The sequence below is a fragment of the Schistocerca nitens genome, chromosome 5, assembly GCF_023898315.1.
Source record: "Schistocerca nitens isolate TAMUIC-IGC-003100 chromosome 5, iqSchNite1.1, whole genome shotgun sequence".
NCBI lineage: Eukaryota > Metazoa > Arthropoda > Insecta > Orthoptera > Acrididae > Schistocerca > Schistocerca nitens.
Genome location: NC_064618.1, coordinates 351,104,286 through 351,126,066, shown reverse-complemented (window position 1 = coordinate 351,126,066; position 21,781 = coordinate 351,104,286). Strand labels below are relative to the sequence as shown.

At 42.5% G+C, this 21,781-nt stretch overlaps 1 protein-coding gene across 1 annotated transcript in view; it reads right to left on the bottom strand.

The window, feature by feature from the left end:
• Positions 1 to 21,781, bottom strand: part of LOC126260446 (spidroin-2-like) — a 179,597-nt gene that overhangs the window by 73,920 nt on the left and 83,896 nt on the right. The window contains exon 2 of the mRNA XM_049957775.1: positions 2,477 to 2,637. Coding sequence (XP_049813732.1) covers positions 2,477 to 2,637 — 161 coding nt within the window. The remainder of the gene's footprint in view (positions 1 to 2,476; positions 2,638 to 21,781) is intronic.

Below are 21,781 nucleotides of genomic sequence, written 5' to 3'. Positions count from 1 at the left end.
CGGGTTTCCATGTGCATCCAACCATATCCTCAGTTTCGATTGCAGTGGGCACAAGATAAGCGAGAGTTGACCATGAATCAGTGTCAATGGAAACGTGTCACCTGGTTGGGAGAATAACGTTTCTTGCTACACCTGGTCATTGGTCATAAACGTCGACATCCAGGCGAACAACTGCTCGAGGAAGAGAGGAAAGTATTGTAGGTATTGACGAAGCCCAAGTCCGGAAATCGACTATGATCTGGTTTGGGAACCATTTGGCGTTCGCCCTACATGACGTATGGAAACTAAAGCAGACTTGAATTTGTCGAACTGTAATTCGAAAATCAATCCTGCTATATGTAAATTCAGTGCCTTGCTCTTTCTTGTGGACGCACCTTTCAAATTTCGGTGAGTGCGAGTCTTTAACCTCTTATACCTCAGTTAATAACTGTTTCAGTATATTGCCGCTTTGAATGATACTTTTTTCTTGTAAGAAAATGACGTTTGTGCAGTATAATGAAGCAATTTTAATGAAGAGAGTTATCTTCTATGAATCGTGTGAGTGTACTAATAAATTAATTAGCGTTTCCATTTACTGATCATTTTAGAGTGAATGTGATTTGTGTCCATGACACTTTATTTTTTGAAACTATCTTTATTGTATTTCAGACATCCTGCTTTTGCCCAGTTATTTTCGTACTGCACTCACATGGAACAAATTCCGAGCTTTTATGATTCCTTGGCCTCTTTTTCTTGGTATCTATATCTGGTCAAGAATTCGTGTATATGTCCTCTACGTAATAAGAAAGTAATTCACAAGTGCAAAACCTACTCACATTACAGTGTGTGTGAAAGAAACCACCCGAGAAAAATGAGACTCAGTTTACAAACCCCTATAGCGGCTAAAGTGTCTGTAAGATTTCATACGTAGCTGGGGATTTAATTTGTGACGCACCGCCACAATAGAGTGCTACACTCTCAAGGAGAAGTGGTGTTACTTGTAGTTCATCATTGTAGGAGTATATGATAACAAAACCATATGGAAGACTCATGTCGCAGTAAGGGCAGCCCAGACAGTCGCATCACTACACATTTTAACGCCCCCCCCCCCTCACCGCCCCCACTTCGCGGCAACGCAGGAGTGTATTCTAGCATTTATATGATCATAAAGGTGCCGAATGGCCAACCATCTTGCGCCTTTTGTTGTAATTCGACAATGGTTTTTAAAGGCCATGGATAAATAGTAAGTTCCCGCTTTATCATGTCCTATTGGGGTTTAATTGGCGACAGACCTGATGATCTTGGTTGCCTCAGCAGTTGTTTTACACCACGAAAGGCACGTTTTGTCGCAGCAGTCGTTTGTGGGACTGCAATGTACTGCTTAAAAACGTCACATCACCTTCCTGTCGAATACATAGCAGTAACACCTGGAATAACATCCACTAATTGCTTTAGCCGGCAGGAGCGCCAAATGTTACCTCGAATTGTAACTGATGGCCTCCCACATCACGAAGCCTGGGATGCGAGCTGTTTTTCGAAAGAGAATACACTCCGGAACAGGTCTACGCCACACACATGTACGCTCATCGCTCATAAACAGACAGAATCTTCTCTCGCCACTGAAGACAAGAAGTGCCATTCCACCCACCAGTTAGCTGTTTCACTAAACCAGAGTAGTCATGCTTGATTGTGTCGTGGTGTCAGTGGCAGCCTGGCCAGAGGCGCGTGTTCTCTTAATTACTGTTGCAAGCAGACGCTTTCCAATGGTCCCTGATGACACAGCACGCTCAACATTTGCCCGGTTTTCATCACTGGATGATGTTCGGTCTGCCACCGCTGCTCACATATTGCGACGATCTGGATGTGCGTCTGTTCTATGCGGACGCCCATAATCTAGTCTAAAGGTGTGCGAGTGTTTCACAGACCACTCTTGAAAATAAAGACACAGATCCATTATGCCCAACACGTGCATCACTCCATCGATTCGTCCATCCACCTTTCCGCAAGCCCACAATGCGACACGTATAAAATACCTGAAGCTGTTCAACAGAAGGACGTACTCGCCGCCGGAGCACGTTTGTAAACTTTTGTGCACTCTGCACCTCCAAACTGAGCACAGTTACTGCCTGCAGTGTCAAAACGGAAAGTATACGACAACCGTGACAAATGAATCACTAACAATACCGCCTCTCAGCATGCACGTATTGAACCCAAGTGCCACTGAACATAGTTCTTGAGAGAGCTGTTTTTTTTTTTTTTTCGGGAGTGTATTTATAGCCGGTTACATCCGTTATGAATCGTGGACACACTATATGCGTTAGAACGCAGACAGCAAGCTGAAGTATTAAGCCCTGAGCTACCTCTGTGTATCATCGTACTCCAAGAGTGAAGGCTAGTGCATGACTGTTGTATAGTTTGCTGAAGGAAAATAATCGAGAACCGAGGTGCTGCTGTTGTTAGTCGGAAAGTAACTCTTGCACACAAGCCGGGTACTCACTCTGCAGATTCGGGGGCAGCCGTAGGCGGCTGAGAGGCGGGGGGCGACGAGGAAGCGGAGCCGGAGGCGGAGGATGCGGAGGCCGCTGAGTCCTGCGGCTCCTCGGGGGCGGCGTTGCTAGGGGCGGACGAGCCCGCCTCCTGGCTAGCGGCGGCTGCCACCTGCAAACAGACGCCACATTATCCTCTGAAATACGTCTTCACGCAAATCTTTCCTTTTCTTTCTGTTGCTCCGACTATTCGAAAAGTTACCCTCCTCCAGTTTCAGATACATCTGCCATCCCCACATAAGAATATTTTTTTCAGGGAATAAGTTTGTTTAAAGCAAAAGAGATAAAAGCGAATTTGACACCCATTTGCATAATTCATTTTGCTATGTACGCTATGTCACTAGAGGTATTACTTATTACTTATTCGTTCTCATACTGTCTTGACATTCATTGCAGTACGCCGGCCGCGGTGGTCTCGCGGTTCTAGGCGCGCAGTCCGGAACCGTGCGACTGCTACGGTCGCAGGTTCGAATCTTGCCTCGGGCATGGATGTGTGTGATGTCCTTAGGTTAGTTAGGTTTAAGTAGTTCTAAGTTCTAGGGGACTGATAACCACAGCAGTTGAGTCCCATAGTGCTCAGAGCCATTTGAACCATTCATTGCAGTACGGCGCCACATTAGACTTAGGTTAATTAGACATTAACGAAAGCTTATTGTGAGGCTTGTGAGTATGAAGAAGAAATAATTATCAGTATCATAATAAAAGAATAGGTGTCCCATTTCCAGTGTCTAGAATATGACATAACTTTTCAAGAAGTTGTTGTTCTTGTTGTGGTCTTCAGTCCTGAGACTGGTTTGATGCAGCTCTCCATGCTACTCTATCCTGTGCAAGCTCCTTCATCTCCCAGTATTTACTGCAACCTACATCCTTCTGAATCTGCTTAGTGTATTCATCTCTTGGTCTCCCTCTACGATGTTTACCCTCCACGCTGCCCTCCAATGCTAAATTTGGGATCCCCTGATGCCTCAGAACGCGTCCTACCAACCGGTCTCTTCTTCTTGTCAAGTTGGGCCACAAGCTCCTCTTCTCCAAAAATGGTTCAAATGGCTGTGAGCACTACGGGACTTAACATCTCAGGTCATCAGTCCCCTAGAACTTAGAACTACTTAAACCTAACTAACCTAAAGACATCACACACAGCCATGCCCGAGGCAGGATTCGAACCAGCGACCATAGCGGTCGCTCGGTTCCAGACTCACGCGCCTAGAACCGCTCGGCCACCAACGGCCGGCTCCCCTTCTTCCCAATTCTATTCAATACCTCCTCATTAGTTATGTGGTCTACCCATCTAATCTTCAGCATTCTTCTGTAGCACCACATTTTGGAAAGCTTCTATTCTCTTCTTGTCCAAACTACGAGGGGCGTTCAGAAAGTAAGCTCCGATCGGTCGCGAAATGGAAACGACTATGAAAATCCGATAAAGCTTTGCACAGATGTGTTGGGTAGTGTCTCTAGTATAACCCCAGTTAGCATTACGTCGCTCTTCTCATTTCTGAGCTCGCAGTGAGTGCGTAAAGATGTCTAGAAAATAGTGTCTGCCGCCAAGTACGAGGGCCTGGTGAGAAATTTCGCCTGAAGCTATGCAGCTAACATTACATAACTGCCGTGCTGTTTCTTCTTCAAGACAATTCTCAGCCGCATTCTGCAGGGGCAATGAAGATGCTCCTGCATCGTTTTCAAATGGAAATGTGAGATTACCCACAATACAGTCCGCAATTGTCTCCCCCTGAGTTTCATCTCTGGTAACATGAACCGCTGTCTTTGAAGACAACATTTTGACACAGACAACGAGGTGTAGGCCAGCGTGGAGAATTGGCGGAAATCACTGGCGGCTGCCTTCTATGATGAGGCTATTGAAAAGTTGGTACAACGCTATGACAAAAGTCTAAGTCAGAACGGCGACTACGTAGAGAAGTAGCTGAAAGGTGTGGCTAATTGTTACAAGTAAAACATTTCTGATGTTCACTGTGGTTTCAATTTGGCAATCAATCGGAGCTTACTTTCTGAACAGGCCTCGTATTTATCGTCCATGTTTCACTTCCATACATGGCTACACTCCATACAAATACTTTCAGAAACGACTTCCTGACACTTACATCTATACTCGATGGTAACAAATTTCTCTTCTTCAGAAACGCTTTCCTTGCCATTGCCAGTCTACATTTTATATCCTCTCTACTTCGACCATCATCAATTATCTTGCTCCCCAAATAGCAAAACTCCTTTACTACTTTAAGTGTCTCATTTCCTAATCTAATTCCCGTAGCATCACCCGACTTAATTCGACTACATTCCATTATCCTCGTTTTGCTTTTGTTGATGTTCATCTTATACCCTCCTTTCAAGACACTGTCCATTCCGTTCAACTGCTCTTCCAAGTCCTTTGCTGTCTCTGACAGAATTGCAATGTCATCGGCGAGCCTCAAAGTTTTTATTTCTTCTCCGTGGATTTTAATTCCTACTCCGAATTTTTTTTCTGTTTCCTTTACTGCTTGCTCATTATACATATTGAATAACATCGGGGAGAGGCTACAACCCTGTCTCACTTTCAAGAAAAGAAATGCATAAATAAGAAAATTAACGTCTGTCAACATACAAGGGGCGCCCAAATGAAAAGATACGGATGGGAAAAATAATTAACCTTTTTATTACTTCAAAAGTAATAACTACAACTGTTAATACATTTATTCCATTGTGAGAGAAGATGGTCAATACCTTCAATGTTTCCAGTTGCCTTCTTTTTTGAGCCATCAGTGTTATCACTGGTTTGATGCGGCCCGCCACGAATTCTTCTCGTGTGCCAACATTTTCCTCTCAGAAGACCACTTGTAACCTACGTCCTCAATTATTTGTTGCGTGTATTCCAATTTCTGTCCTCCTATACAGTTTTTACTCTCTGCAAATACCAAGGAAGGTATTCCCTCGTGTCTTAACAGATGTTCTATAATCCTGTCCCTTCTTCTTGTCAGTGTTTTCCACATGTTCTTTTCATCGCCGTTTCTGTGGAAAACCTCCTCATTCCTTACCTCATCAGTCCACCTAATTTTTAACATCCGGTTGTAGCAACACATTTCGGACGCTTCGATTCTCTTCTGTTCCGGTTTCCATGTCTCACTAGCATACAATACTGTACTCAAAACGTACATTCTCAGAAAGTTTTTCCTCAAATTAAGGCCTATGTTTGATACTAGCAGACTTCTCTTGTCCAGGAGTGCCCTTTTGCCTGTGCTTGTCTACTTGTAATGTCCTCCTTACTCTGTCCATCATGGATTATTCTACTGCCTAGGTAGAAGACTTCCTTAACTTCACCTACTTCGTGATCCTCTATTGTGATGTTAAGTTTCTCGCTGTTGATATTTCTGCCACTTCTCACTACTTTCGTCTTTTTTCGATTTACTCTCAATCCATATTCCGTACTCATTAGACTGTTCATTATATTCAGCAAATCCTGTAATTCTTCTTCACTTTCACCGAGGATAGCAATGTCATCAGTGAATCTTATCATTGATATCCTTTCACCGCGAATTTTAATCCCACTCTGGAAAATTTATTTTGTTTCTGTCATTGGTTCTTCAATGAAAAGATTGAACAGTAGGGGGAAAAGACTGCATCCCTGTCTTAAGACTTTTAATCCGAGCACCTCGTTCTTGGTCTTCCACACTTATTGTTCCCTCTTGGTTCTTGTACATATTGTATATTACTCGTCTTCCCCGAAGCTTTCCCCCATTTTTCTCAGAATTTCGTACATCTTTGCACCATTTTATACTGTCGAACCCTTTTTCCACGTTGACAAACCCTATGATCGTGTCTTGATTTTTTTAATTTTACTTCCGTTAATTTTCGATCGGAACGTCAAAACATCCTCTCTGGTGCCTTTACCTTCTCTAAATCCAAACAGATAGTCATCTAACAGTTTCTGAGGAACCTTGGATCTACCCAGGCGCGCACCTCTTCGTCCGAAGCATATTGACGGTCACGAGAGTCTTGCTGCAAGGTTGGAGAAATATGGAAATCGCATGGGGAGAGCTCGGGACTATATGAAAGTATGCGTAACGGCTTCCCAGTGAGATTTCTAAAGCGGGCCTTCATCTTGCCAAGGTTGTTTAGAGTACGTTGCACAAGTTTCTCTGTGAATTTCTTAAACTTCCTCCACACAGTTCCAGTCTCTTCCCATGAGGTATCCATATTTTTGGATCCTCGAAGGAAGACATTCGTGGCCGTCTGTTTGCTTCGGACGAAAAAGTGTACGAGTACGTACAATCTCGGCTCCGTATTCAACAGATAACATTTTTCTATTAAGGCACTGACCGTCTTGTCTCACAATGGCATAAACATATTAACAGTTATGGTGATTAATTTTGAAATAATAAACACCTTACTTTTTTTCTATCTGTCTCATTTTCATTTGATTGCTTCTTATATATGTGGCACGATAAGCAGAACATTTAAGCGTAAAACAAGAAGATAATCCCAAATTAAATTTTATAAAGTCATGGGACAGTCATATATGGAGCAGGAAGTTGGAATTCAAATTTAAAAAAAAAAAAGGCTAAGACAACTTGAAACAATCTAAATGAAGTTTATTAGCTCTGTAAAAGGCTGCAAAAAAGAAGAAAAATAAGAAACGAAGGATAAATAAAGAAATTGGGGTACAGCCATTGGTGGAAAAGATAATCCAACGAAAACAGGATTGAAAAGAGTATGTATGTCAGCTCAGTGAACTCCTCGAAGCACTATGGATTACAGCTCCACTGGAAGAAGGAGTATAGGAAGATGAAGGGTGAGACGGGAGGCCTGAACAGGCCATAAGGCCTAATACTGGACCGGCATAACGAGAGGAAGAAGAAGAAGAGATTAACTCTTTGATGTTAGTAATTATAATAACTGAATTTAACTACAAACTGATTTGCGATTTTATGTGTGTTGCGAGGGATCGAAGCACTATGGATTACAGCTCCACTGGAAGAAGGAGTATAGGAAGACGAAGGGTGAGACGGGAGGCCTGAACAGGCCATAAGGCCTAATACTGGACCGGCATAACGAGAGGAAGAAGAAGAAGAGATTAACTCTTTGATGTTAGTAATTATAATAACTGAATTTAACCACAAACTGATTTGCGATTTTATGTGTGTTGCGAGGGAGAACGAGAGCCGATATAGATGTACTTTCCATCATATTTGTTGGTCGTAATTGTAACTAATTCAGATATTCGTAATTTTCGCCGAGATGGCGTTTGCCGCTATAAAGGCTGTACTAAGACTGAATGGTCCTTCGCATATGAATACCCCAGAGAGGCGCCTGTGAAGCGGTTCTGGTCGTTAGAATAAATCAGTGACTGCCAACCTAAGTAAGCAAGTAAGCACATTTAGTTGTGCTATCAAAAGCAGAGTCTACTGCGCAGACGGCCATTTTCTTCAAAACCTGAGGTTTCACACAAACTCCACAGAAAGAGCTCTGCCTCATTAGGGCCTTAGTTCTTCCACCGTCAAGACGCGTTTCCGTCGCTGGTACAGTCTCCAGACCACAAGGTGCTGATGTTTAGACTCCATGTTGAGACGGTTTAACCCACTACTACAGGCACCGGAAAGGTCGATAGACGATTGCAGGTTAGTCAAAGAAGCAAGAAATGATCACGTTGCTCGCTAGTTGCGACAGTCAGATCATCTGGAATTACGATGGAAACTCATAATTACGATCACATCCCGACTACTAACGCTTCTAAGTTGCCGTTACCGTAACCTGCCACGTTATTTTGTCATTTCTCATCGTTAGACAGTATCTCACTCTCACTTACAATCAGTTATGTGTTTTATTTCTTCGTTTCGTGGCCTTTGATTACTTATGTGTGTGGTTTTTCTTAATTAACCGAGCATTGTCTCCCAGACCTGTGATTACTTTCTTGTATCCAAGCACTTTTGCCATTTGTTTCACCCCCCTTTTAACCTTGTTCAATCGAGTGAGCTTCAATGTTAATATATCGTTGTGTCTTTATCAAAATATATCTGTTCATTCGTGTCTGTAGTCAACTCTTATTTAAGTAGACTTGTGCCACCCCTTTCCATCATTAATGTATCATCATGCGTGATTATGAAGAAGATTTCGAATTACGGCCGTAGCAGCATATGATTTTGTTACCTCATGTAGGGTCCTCCTTTCCGAGTCACACAATTGGGAACGCAGTTCCACCTTTTCACAACACAAGTGGCTCTATATTACACCCATTATTTTCAAAATTACAACGGTAAAATTATTTGCAGCAACACTTCGAAATGAGTGCAACAAAATTAAATGAATTACAATTGCTATAAAACCGCCACCAACTATAGATAAGAAAGTAAACCCCATCTACATGGCACTATTTTATTTCTAACTTAAACAAAATTTAACGTTTGATAGTTATTTCAGAAACCCCTCTAGTCCAGCCAGTCGTCTCACCTAAGCAACTACATTTGACTGTATCTAGTCTACTCGGTACCCACTCTCTGTTAATTGTGTCAGGAGTAGTCAAGTCATCTTCAGACCGTGCGGGTTACGTTGTTCTGTTTATAACACTAAATGCTACACGCTGCTTATGACAAATATGTACAAAATAATCAAATACATATTGATAGTAGTCAGATATGAACTAATCTATGTCACCGACAAGAGGACCAGCAAGGAAGTTACAGAGCTCTGGTTTTAGAAATGCGTGTGCAGTTGTCTCCAGTGGCGACTATACCTCTCGCTGTCTTAGAAAATTGCATAGGTCTTATAATCAGGAGTATCTTAGCAACCGATTCACTCAAAATTTGTTACTTTATCACAGTCTCCACTCTCGGAGACAATTCTTTGGATCAGTCATTTCTTAATTGAGAGCTCCACTAAGACTAGCTACATGATGATCGATTGTTATCCATATTTTGAGTAGTTGCCCACACAGTCATCACCACTTTGGATATACTTATCCACATAGTATTTGCTTAGCGCCTCGTCTATTTTCATGAGCTCGTACTCGTAAACTCTACATATCAAGGGGCGTTCAATAAGTAATGCGACACTTCTTTTCTGAAATCAGGTTAGTTTTATTCAGGATTCCAATACACCATATTATTCCCCACTCTTTCAGCTATGAAACCCTATGTTTAAACGTAATCTCCGTTTGATGCGGCGGCCTTACGCCTCCTTACTGGGAACGCCTGTATGCCCTCATGGTACTACTCTACTGGTCGATGTCGGAGACAACATCTTGCTACACCAATAACCTCCCTACCATCCACGTATTGCTTCCCGCGGGAACACCTTTAATTGGGCTAAACAGGCGAGGTCGGAAGGTGCGAGATTCGGCCTGTAGGGTGGATGAGGAAGAGGTTTGCACGACCTTGTTGTGATGATGACAGACACCTCGCCCAACGGCTCACCGTGCTTATGTTCACTGTCAGTGAAGAGCCCGTGAATATCTTCGATGTTTTGGTTTTCCGCCAAAAGAAATTCAATGACAGCCACGAACTGGAACTTCATCGAATTGTAGAGTCTGAAGCGGGAATATTCAACGATGTCCCACAGCAACTTCCTCATTTTTTCAACCGAAATTGGCTGAGGAAAAAATGTGTTGCATTACTTGTTGAACACCCCTCGCAGTTGAAGATCTATATCCACAAAACAGGTCTGCATCATCCCACGGACTGTGTGGCGATATTGCTGTTATTACTTGGTGCTTAATGGAAGCCATTTTATAACCGGAAGGTTGTGTAACAATTTCTCTTCAAAAAAATTAATGTGTTTGTATTATGCTTTAGCTTTTTTTCCTCAATAATCTGAAGGAATTCCACGTGTTCCCAGTTACCATGTGTGACGTGTTATTAGCTGCATTTTGTTTTGTCTCCATGCTGAATTTTTTTAATCGTCAGATGTAGGCTACCACCTGCGTACCAAGGTTCCGGATGCACGATATATGCACCAAATGTTAATAACAATTAAAATAAAGGAAATATTTTCAAAGTTCAGCTCTTTTTGAATGCCTAAATTATGTTTTGCTAATACTGTTTCACTCAGACATCACTGCATTCCCTGTTATGGATTGTTATATTATATACCGAAGTAGTTGGGTTTATAACTTGAAGACTACTTGGCGAAATGTGCTATCTCTCAGAATACAGTAAAAGTATGAAATTGTGGACCTTTATTGATAAAAATGAAGGCTTACTTCAAACTTATTGATAAGGTTCGAGTTAACCATGAAACCGACGCATCGTTAACGCGGCAGTCGTTGAACATGGAAGTAATCAATAGCTGTCAGTTTATCGATAACTTCAGTGTTCAATTTGTCAGTTCCGAAGATTTGGCACTATGTTTAAAGGATAGAAAGTTGCATGAAGACAACAGTACTTGAGTATGCAGAGAAGTACTTCAGTGAGATCGCAGCCTGGAAGATTCAAACAGAGTAGGTGCAGCATTAATCCCGTAATTGGGTAGTGATTTGCGGACGGAATACGAACACTCATCTGCATAGCGTTGTCCTGGTAATAGCACCCCAGAGCGCTGACTTTCCAGGACATCGCCCAGCAAACTGCTCATTGTTCTCTTGTGCCAGATACGTGACACAGGGGATACTATGGAGCGCCAAGTAAACCACCGCCGGTATCTCACAGAAAATTAGTGAAGCATGTCTCACAGCAAGCAAAATTATCGCAGTCGCATGAAACACTTAACAGTCAACATGTCTCTGATCAGATATTATAATAATGTTTATATTCCCCAAATTATGCTTTGGTCGCATCTGTGCAACCTGCAAGGTTGAACAATTGTTATTATTTGTCTCCCTCACTATTTCATTGTGAGATAAGTAGTGAGAGCAAACGTGTGTGCATAGTTTCTGTGATACTATACATTATGTGAACCGGGGTTGTCATCCTTGTTAGGACAAACGGACTGTTTACATCAGTAAGCAGTGCTCGTGGGAAGAGTGGCATCTATTTGGTATCGAATTATAAATATTTCTCTACTAATGAGCTGGACGAGGCCTACAATAACGACATTGCTGCATCACAAACTGAAAATCAAAGCACTAAGTAGTAAGAAGGGCTTTTAGTAGCCAGAAGTACTTTTGCTGCGGTCAGGACTAACGAACATTTTAAATGGCGAACTCTTTCTCACCAGATGGATTCAAAGACGTTACAAATTGTTCAGTGTGTGGTACAAGACACCGTGCTGGTTTCAGGACGTAGTTTATCTATGTATTCAATGTAGATCGCTAAATATCTTCTAAAACAAGTAGACCCTTCGATATATGCGAATAATTAAACGAGCTGCAGATGATACTGAAAGGAATGACAAAGTTTCGTACCCTCTTTTTTCCAGGCGCACCAATACACTTGAATCTGCCGCTACTTTCCTGTGGCTCGCAAATGATAAATCGTAAGAACATAAAACCAACTAAGTCATACTTGCAATGATTACACGATAAAAATTTCACTTAATAAAACACACTGCTTGCAAAGTGCATGAAAAGTTTCAGTAGTGGACCAGGCAGACACCGTAGTTCCTCTGAGCTCAGCTAGCAGCGCTACTTGTGATATGCTTTTCTTGTTACTGAGACCGGTATATTTTAATCTCCTCTGATGTTTATATAACAGATTCACCACTTACTTCGTATTGTAAAATTGTATATAATTTCTTTATTTTCTTTCTTTTAAATTTTTTAGTCTTTCGTGATTTTGTGTATGTAAATGTGTGACGTAAAATGTTAGGTAAATTAATACTGTTATTGTGAATTTTAATATTATTCTCAATGTACCTGTGTATATTGTTATGTGTTAGGATGGAGCATAAGTTCTTAGCGTTCTTCCATAAGTTTAATAAATACGACAGATACACATGACAGACACTTTAGTCGTGAATCATATTTTCTCCTTCACTATTTACAAAAGTCTGCCAAAGCAGGTAACTTTTCGATTCCGCGACTGTAGAAACCATGTGGCGAAGAACTCTTCGAGCCGTATTCGGAGCTCATTTTCATCCGGAAAGGAAGTTCCTGGAACGTTGTTCGATAAAGAGCAAGAAAGTTGAAAATCTAAGGGCACAAGATCAAGTGAATAAGGTGGGTGTGGAATGACTTCCCTACCCGACTCCTGTATGATGTTTGTCAGTCGGGCAGAATGCGGGCGGGTTTTACCGTGGAGTATCATCACTTGACGCAGTCTTCCTGGTTGTTGTTCTTTGACAGCGTCTGCAAGACGTCTCAGATGTTAACAGTAAATGTCAGCAGTGACGGTTACACCTCGGCGAAGCAATTCGTAGCTCACCACACCGTCGCTGCTCATTGACATGCATAAAATTATCTTTTAATGGTGTGCACAGGTCTTTGTACTGGGAGTTACTTTCTACCCCTTACGTTAGTATGAAGATACTATTTCTCATCAGCAGTGACTATACGGGATAGAAATGGTCGGTGTTGTTCATGAGGCAATTGATGACGAGCAAGCATAGATGCTCATATGGCCACACGCTAATTTCTGTGATTTTCGCTTAGAGCCTGCGGTACTCATAAACTCGATTTTTGAAAGTTTCACAACGAATGCAAATGAAGCACGATGGTGGAATGATCACAGGTTATCACATTTGCCAGTTTTCGAGTACAATGATGTGTATCATTGTGGATTAATGTGTTTAAACGAACTTCATCAAACCCCAAAGATCTTCGTGGTCGTAGAGTGTCGCTAACGTCAAAATGATCCATCTTAAAACGAAAAAACCATTTTCTTGCAGTGCTCCGTCCAGGGGCATACTCCACGCAAATGTTTCTGCCTGCCTCCGCTGCTAGTGTCCCTCTATCAAATTCAAAAAGAAGAATATCTCGGAAATTTTCCGATTTCTCCACTTTGCATTCCATTTTCTGGCATCCACAGTTCCATTTACTATCCCAATATGACACAATGACACTATGTAAGCCCAAATAGCAACAGTGAACTAACAATAAAAAATTACAATTGATAAATAAACCCATAGCAAACGTAACACAAACTTATGCACGAACCTAATATTTGTGTAAGCTTCGGCTCAGTGGGAAAATAATATCTGTGTAAAAGATCTTTGAACCCAGGAGACAGAATAAAATTGATGTGAGAGTAATTCAAGCAGCGATTCAGCAGTATTCAGGCTGGCGGTTGTGGTAAGTCGAATTATTGGTAGAAAAGGCAGGCATGTTTTGTAACGTGAAGTATTCCGGAATAGTACTGGTCGGAAAGTGACGTTTGGAAGAAGAGAATGTACAGCCTGGAAGAAGAGCAGTGATTTCAAGGCGGGACGGTGGAAGTGTTAAGTGGATCGGTCGCAAACGCTGTGCAGATCGGTGAAAAATTTCATCAAATTGTGGAAAAAAAAAATAATTTTGGCAGTGGTGGAAGGAGGTGAAAGCAATAACTGTGAGAGGAAGAACGTTGTTGTTTGCGAGGAAAGACGGGTCGAACTTGGAACATTTTAGAAGACGATTGCTGCCCCATTGTTGTTACAATTTTCTAAAACTTTAAGAGGAAATAGTCATAACCTTCCAGAACCAGCAGCAATACAGTTACGAGAGTGCTGTTACGTCGTGACGCGTTCCTATCAGCCGGCCAAACAAATTTACGTGATGTCTGAGGTCGGAAGATACTGTGAATTTCTATTGTTCTACAGCATATGTAGTGAGAAAGTATTGATAGCGTTTCATGCATCACACTGTGATTTTTAATAGTGTGAGGGCCAAACTCCCGTTCGCTTATTTTGAATGAAAGTAATAAACTGACGACTTGCTGTTCAAATCCACAGTTAAGCAGTCACTGTTGAAGGTGAAATTTCGTGTTCATCACATTAACCAGAAATACCATATCGGGCATCTTTTGGAGCCTGTTTAAATTACTTTAGTGTATTTATCCATAGTGCAACGCTTCTGAGCAATCGGGAAGTTTTTATTTCATTTGTGATCATTGTTTTCTTCAATTAACGAGCTAGACATCGCCATCTTAGTCCAGTTCAGGGATATTCGAGGACTACAGACATCGCCACCAGACAATGGCGCTGCACCCATCACGAGGTACGCCGTATTCGTAATTCAGTCGCTGTCCGTGACTTTTTTTCACCTTCTTGAGACAAAACTGCAGACCGAGTATTACATTCAAATGCGACACAATCAAATAACGAGGACATCGACATTAATTCGAAGTGGTAACATGTTATTGAGATAAATAATTTACTTCTTTTCGGCAGAGCAAGCATAATTGCAATTAGCATTTTCTTTCGCAGTGGTAAATCTATAATCAGAAGACATAACGGAACATTCTCAACATTAGAATTCATGCTTAGAGTAACTTTCTGTTTAATTTTGTTTGACAAGATTAATCATTATATCATTAGAGTTTGTTAAGTTGTTCTTTTGAATTTATTTGTAAACGCGACGAAAGATGAAATTAACTTATTGGAACTTATGAGTCTGTTGCGAAACATAGCAGTAGAGTGCTTTCATCTAACAGCTAAAGAGTAGTGTCATTATTAATAATTACATTCAAGTAATAACAGTTTTACAAATCATAGAGTGGCCTGAGATAGCGGTCATATGAGAGCGAGATGCGCCTGCTTAGGTGGATTTTTTTCTGTGTGTTTTTCTTTATTTTCTGAAGAAGGCTTTGGGAAAAAGCTCAGAGTGTTAACAGTATTTTCGTTGTGCCTGTCCGAAACTCAATGTGTCCTTTACAGTGAGTGACACTCTGTCCTTTTCATAACTGATGACATTCCGGAAAATGTGTTTGAGAAAGTTGTCAAATGATTCAAATGGTTCTGAGCACTATGGGACTAAACATCTGTGGTCATCATTCCCCTAGAACTTAGAACTACTTAAACCTAACTAACCTAAGGACATCACACACATCCATGCCCGAGGCAGGATTCGAACCTGCGACCGTAGCGGTCGCGCGGTTCCGGACTGAGCGCCTAGAACCGCTAGACCACCGCGGCCGGCTGAGAAAGTTGTCCACACATCTACTTTTCGTACGTAACAGGTAACTGACAGCAACAACTACCATTACAGCACCACCTATAATATTTGTGTTATATTTCTATGTACGTGCTTCATTGTATTCTTTTTATATAAAAATGTGATTGTGGGTGTGCATGTGTGTTGCATTGATCATTTGAGTCAGGTGTGACGAGAAAAGCTAGCTGCCAATTTTTCCAAAAGTATATTCGTTCTTAATGGACTGTTTCCGTATTAAGTTGTACAAGACAGGACAGTGTGGCACCTCAAGTTACGTTTAGACAGCAAGGTGTGGTGGAACCCAAGTTTCGTAAGGAGATAGTACATGTTCAAGACAGTCAATATGAAGTAGTAAGTCTCCCGCGTGGCTTTTTATTCCGACATCCACACACGACTGCGTATTACGGCAACAGACGGTTACCACACGTCGTTCCTATGGGTAAATATTGAACGTTGCTTAATGTTTAAACTGTTGGAAAAATAGAGAGAAAGGCGAAGATAAATTATCTGTACTCTCTGTGGTGACGTTTCCAGCACACTGGAAAGACTCCTATTTCTTCTCGAATTTCCTCTGCTGATCGTGAAAACTCGACGATAGAAACATGCAAGGGAAATATAACCTAGACGGCATTTTCAATACAATAAGCGGAATTTCAGGTTTCATGGGGCGAGCGGCGTCCTTTGGATGACCGTCATAACAGAGATCTTTAAAGGAACTTTCATCGTAATGATCTGCGTCCATCAGATCGTTTGTCGAATTCAAACGACACCGTGTAACCCACATAAGCAACTAAGGCACTGAGAGCCATAAGGGCCCAAAGCACTGATACAAAGTTTTGAGAAAAACGGATGTTTATGAAAATCGAATTTGTAGGCAAACCACCAATCTCATACGTGTGATTTGTTTTTTCAACCAAGTCTCTACATCCCATATTTCCTGTAAAAAATCATATACCCACTTTATGTTACGAAATTTTAATTAATGTTTATACGGTTATTATTATTAGTGTCAACCCACAAAATTTACGTGTATGGGCCAGCGGCAACAGTGTATTTTTGACTGTTGTGTAGTTTGTAATGAATGTGAAACTAAAATCAGAACAGATACTAAATTCACCACACACACAACTGTGACCTATCTCAGCGCTTTGTGGTCCTGTTTAACTTCATTTTCATTCAGTACATTCTGTCCTTGTACTTCAAGTTTAATCTAGTACTTTTGTTAAGTCTTTATATCTCAAGGTCGATATTTGCCTTCAGCGTAAGTATTTGAGTACGAGTTTTTGCTAGGCATCTATAAACTGTGGAGAAACTTGAAGACAATGGTGGCCTCCCACAACTCCAATGAAGAATATGTTACTTCAAACAACAGTTCAAAATAATCTGTTGAAAACTTCATCTTGGTAAAACTTCTTGTATGCATATTACTACCAGGAACATCGCCTATTGGTTTGGTAGTGAGGCCGGTAACACACTTGACGGTTTCGATTGTTAAAACCATGGAACGCGAGGTTGTCGTGGGGCATTCCTTCAAGAGCTTCCAGTTTTTATGAAAAATCAGTGTGGCCAGTGAGCGAACTTACAGTAATGAAAATTTGTGTTTTGGGCCCTTATGGAAGTGAATATCAGAGAAATCGCTGAGAGAGCTTTTCGTAAATTTTCATATATATAGCTTAGGGGTACAGCACTGATGAAGCTGGATCACTGTAAGGTCAACAGATCTCAGAAGCATGCACACATACTGCTATCTCATAATCAACGACTGTGTGCTTTAGGGCCATATGGTTCTCAACCCCTCCATTATAATTGTGAGAAAAGTGGTTTATTATAAGGTGAAACTGCATCCCATAATGCAGTGATGGATATATGGGTAACGAATTAAGTTCATGTGACGACTCATAAATTCTGCAGTGCTACAGCTATAATTAATTCACTGTGCTGTTTGAGGCTTTTGCGAAGTTATAATTCCCTGAAAGATTCACGGGCGTTGGGTCAGACGGTACTGTTTGAACTGCACGCTTTTTCCGCGAGGCAAATGCTTAGTGCAAGCATTGTGCAGTTTAAACATCATCAACTCACGCAACGCACGTCAACCTTTCAAATCATTGACTAATTTACTAAGAAATCAATGGTGATTATGTTTACCATGTAGATAAAAATCAATAGCATTGTATCTCTAATGCTGCCGCAGAACATCTCTAGCGCGTAACCATATTCGTTTCTGGCATCATTATCTTCTTCTTCTTCTTCTTCTTCATATTGTTATTCTTCTTTCTTGCTTTCTCCCGTTCCTTCACAGGGTTAGCATTGTTACATGAATTTTGGCAATGTTAGTGACAGATGGTGTCTTGATTCCCTTCCTGATGTCAACACTCCCCAAGCGACGGAATTGATGTACCTCATCTATTGGCTGCTAGAGTAAACCTCATGTTCAAGTGTGAGAACGTTGCCAAAATGTTAATGTAGCGTATATTTGAGGCGAGATGTGCGTTTCGATCTGATATTCACCTAGTCGGATATTATAAACCTTTGGAAAAAATGTATGTACGACAATAAATGTAGCAACTTGGAGGATTTGCAACAGATTTTTATTTCCAGAGAATCTGCTTTTACTTTTAATTATAATGCCAAGATAGTTTACGTGATGCTCTTAGATCGCATCACAATTCACTAGACTGTATCCTTAAGCTTAATAATGGAGTTAAGCTCGCCATGACTACCACCCGTTCCGAACTGAGGGAAATACCACTACAGAAGATCTTATGGAGTCAAACATTACCGAGTCAACACATTAAAAATATTGCCAACTGTTCTCTGTTGCACATATGCGGCTCCTTTCTGCGACAGTTCAGTCACCTATCATTTCACCCAGCAACTTCCTCTGTCATTTCTTCGGTTGACAAAACCGTGGTACTTCCCTTATAGAGCTAACATACACTCCTGGAAATTGAAATAAGAACACCGTGAATTCATTGTCCCAGGAAGGGGAAACTTTATTGACACATTCCTGGGGTCAGATACATCACATGATCACACTGACAGAACCACAGGCACATAGACACAGGCAACAGAGCATGCACAATGTCGGCACTAGTACAGTGTATCTCCACCTTTCGCAGCAATGCAGGCTGCTATTCTCCCATGGAGACGATCGTAGAGATGCTGGATGTAGTCCTGTGGAACGGCTTGCCATGCCATTTCCACCTGGCGCCTCAGTTGGACCAGCGTTCGTGCTGGACGTGCAGACCGCGTGAGACGACGCTTCATCCAGTCCCAAACATGCTCAATGGGGGACAGATCCGGAGATCTTGCTGGCCAGGGTAGTTGACTTACACCTTCTAGAGCACGTTGGGTGGCACGGGATACATGCGGACGTGCATTGTCCTGTTGGAACAGCAAGTTCCCTTGCCGGTCTAGGAATGGTAGAACGATGGGTTGGATGACGGTTTGGATGTACCGTGCACTATTCAGTGTCCCCTCGACGATCACCAGTGGTGTACGGCCAGTGTAGGAGATCGCTCCCCACACCATGATGCCGGGTGTTGGCCCTGTGTGCCTCGGTCGTATGCAGTCCTGATTGTGGCGCTCACCTGCATGGCGCCAAACACGCATACGACCATCATTGGCACCAAGGCAGAAGCGACTCTCATCGCTGAAGACGACACGTCTCCATTCGTCCCTCCATTCACGCCTGTCGCGACACCACTGGAGGCGGGCTGCACGATGTTGGGGCGTGAGCGGAAGACGGCCTAACGGTGTGCGGGACCGTAGCCCAGCTTCATGGAGACGGTTGCGAATGGTCCTCGCCGATACCCCAGGAGCAACAGTGTCCCTAATTTGCTGGGAAGTGGCGGTGCGGTCCCCTACGGCACTGCGTAGGATCCTACGGTCTTGGCGTGCATCCGTGCGTCGCTGCGGTCCGGTCCCAGGTCGACGGGCACGTGCACCTTCCGCCGACCACTGGCGACAACATCGATGTACTGTGGAGACCTCACGCCCCACGTGTTGAGCAATTCGGCGGTACGTCCACCCGGCCTCCCGCATGCCCACTATACGCCCTCGCTCAAAGTCCGTCAACTGCACATACGGTTCACGTCCACGCTGTCACGGCATGCTACCAGTGTTAAAGACTGCGATGGAGCTCCGTATGCCACGGCAAACTGGCTGACACTGACGGCGGCGGTGCACAAATGCTGCGCAGCTAGCGCCATTCGACGGCCAACACCGCGGTTCCTGGTGTGTCCGCTGTGCCGTGCGTGTGATCATTGCTTGTACAGCCCTCTCGCAGTGTCCGGAGCAAGTATGGCGGGTCTGACACACCGGTGTCAATGTGTTCTTTTTTCCATTTCCAGGAGTGTATTTTCATACGGTCCACTTTAGCTGAAATCAAAAGGAGGCACATTAAGCGCAGTAGACACAGTGCTATTAAAGAAAGCGTTTAGGACGGATTTTTAGCAATAAAAGAGAGCACATACGATTCATTTCAGTGACAGATGGCTAGTCTGAGCTGAAGGTTGAGTGGAGTCAAACAGAAGGCGAAAGAAGAGTGTTGGCTATCTTACGGAGGAAAGAGGATAACGATAAGGGTGCCAAACGCTAATACGTATAATTAACTTATAACAAAAGCCAATAACTATTAATGATACTACTCTGAGGGACACACTGTTTGTTTACGATGTTGCAGTAGTGTGCAAACATTACTATATCGCTGTTAACGAAAAGAGTTGACTTTTGTAACATGAAATATCACCGAATATACGAACATTAATGAACTGTCATTCAAATTCTTTGCCGTACTACCAAATTTTGACAGCATGTCTGAACGTCAGCGACTGAACTTAATCCAAAGTAAAAAGTAACTGTCATAATGGTAATTACTTTTGGATCTACTGTTGGTAAACAGTTACGACTGTAACCAGCATTCCACACCACATAAGGAGCAGATGTTTAGATCTGCTGTCAACTACCTAGAGGTAACCGTCACCGACTGCTGTTTGAGGTATGTACGAAAATAACAGAAGTGAGCAGGCATTCCTCAGACAGCATCCCACTAATACATACGAGTCGGATTGAGCATTGTACGAGAGTTGCCCAGAAAGTAATGCACTGAATTTTTGCTCAGCCAGAAATAACGCTACGAATGCGAAACGTTACGTGTGTATTATTTGAAGTGTCCTGAGTGAGCGCGCCAAGTCTCCGTCGCTTTCGACAGATAGAACAGCAGCAGGACAGTTTCAAAATGGCGTCTGTAGGTGATGTACGTTACAAGCAATGTGCCGTCATTGAAGTTCTCACTGCAGAGAAAGAAACTGTGGGGAATATTCACAAACGCTTGTGCAAAGTCTATGGACCATCTGCCGTCGACAGATGTACAGTTAGTCGTTGGGCACAGAGGGTGAGGTCATCAGAAGGCGGTTCGGCGGAGCTCCACGATTTGCAGCGGTGTGGGAGACAATCCACAGCTGTCACACATGACATGTTGCAGCGAGCTGACGTAGTCATTCGCCATTAAAGGACGCCATTCGTGGAAGACATTCTGAGGAGATTGAAGAGGTGATTCGGACAGTGAAGCACTGGCTTCGCCATCAGGACAAGGATTGCTACCGACAGGGCATACACGGCCTTGGTTTGCTCTGGAGGAAGGCCATAGAACGGGATGGAAATTATGTGGAAAAACAGGGTGTGTAGATAAACACCATTCTTTCGTGTGTATAATTCTCATTACGTTCAATAAAAAAATTGCTGAAGAAAAAATATGCAGTGCGTTAATTTCTGGTCAACCCTCGTATGATAGCTGTATCCATTATGTTACCAAACTTAAGTGCATAGATCACTAATAAGTTGCATAACAGTGACAAATCTCATAACAGTGATTTGTAGGATTGTGTGTCGTATGAGCAATGCTACCCATACTGTGACTCTTACATAGGCTGCAGTGCCCAATGAAAGCAATATTCTATAATCAACTGAAGTCATTTATATGATACTTTACCCTGAACCATAGAAAAAACCCCCCAATTATTTATTTTCAGAAGTTGCCCAGCAGCCTGATTAGATACCGGCTGACGAATGGAAGGGAACCGTTGGTGGTAGCGAATGATTAAGGAAGACCTGAAAGGTTCTTTCTTACCCACAACTCCCCATACCCCTCCAGGGCCCTTGTGCCTATAGTTCACCCGACGTAGTTCCTGGGGTTTGGTGTGTGCAGCAAGATTGCTACTACGTTATAAGGTTTAAGGAAGAGGGTTGTTGAAACTGACATCCCAAGTGGGGA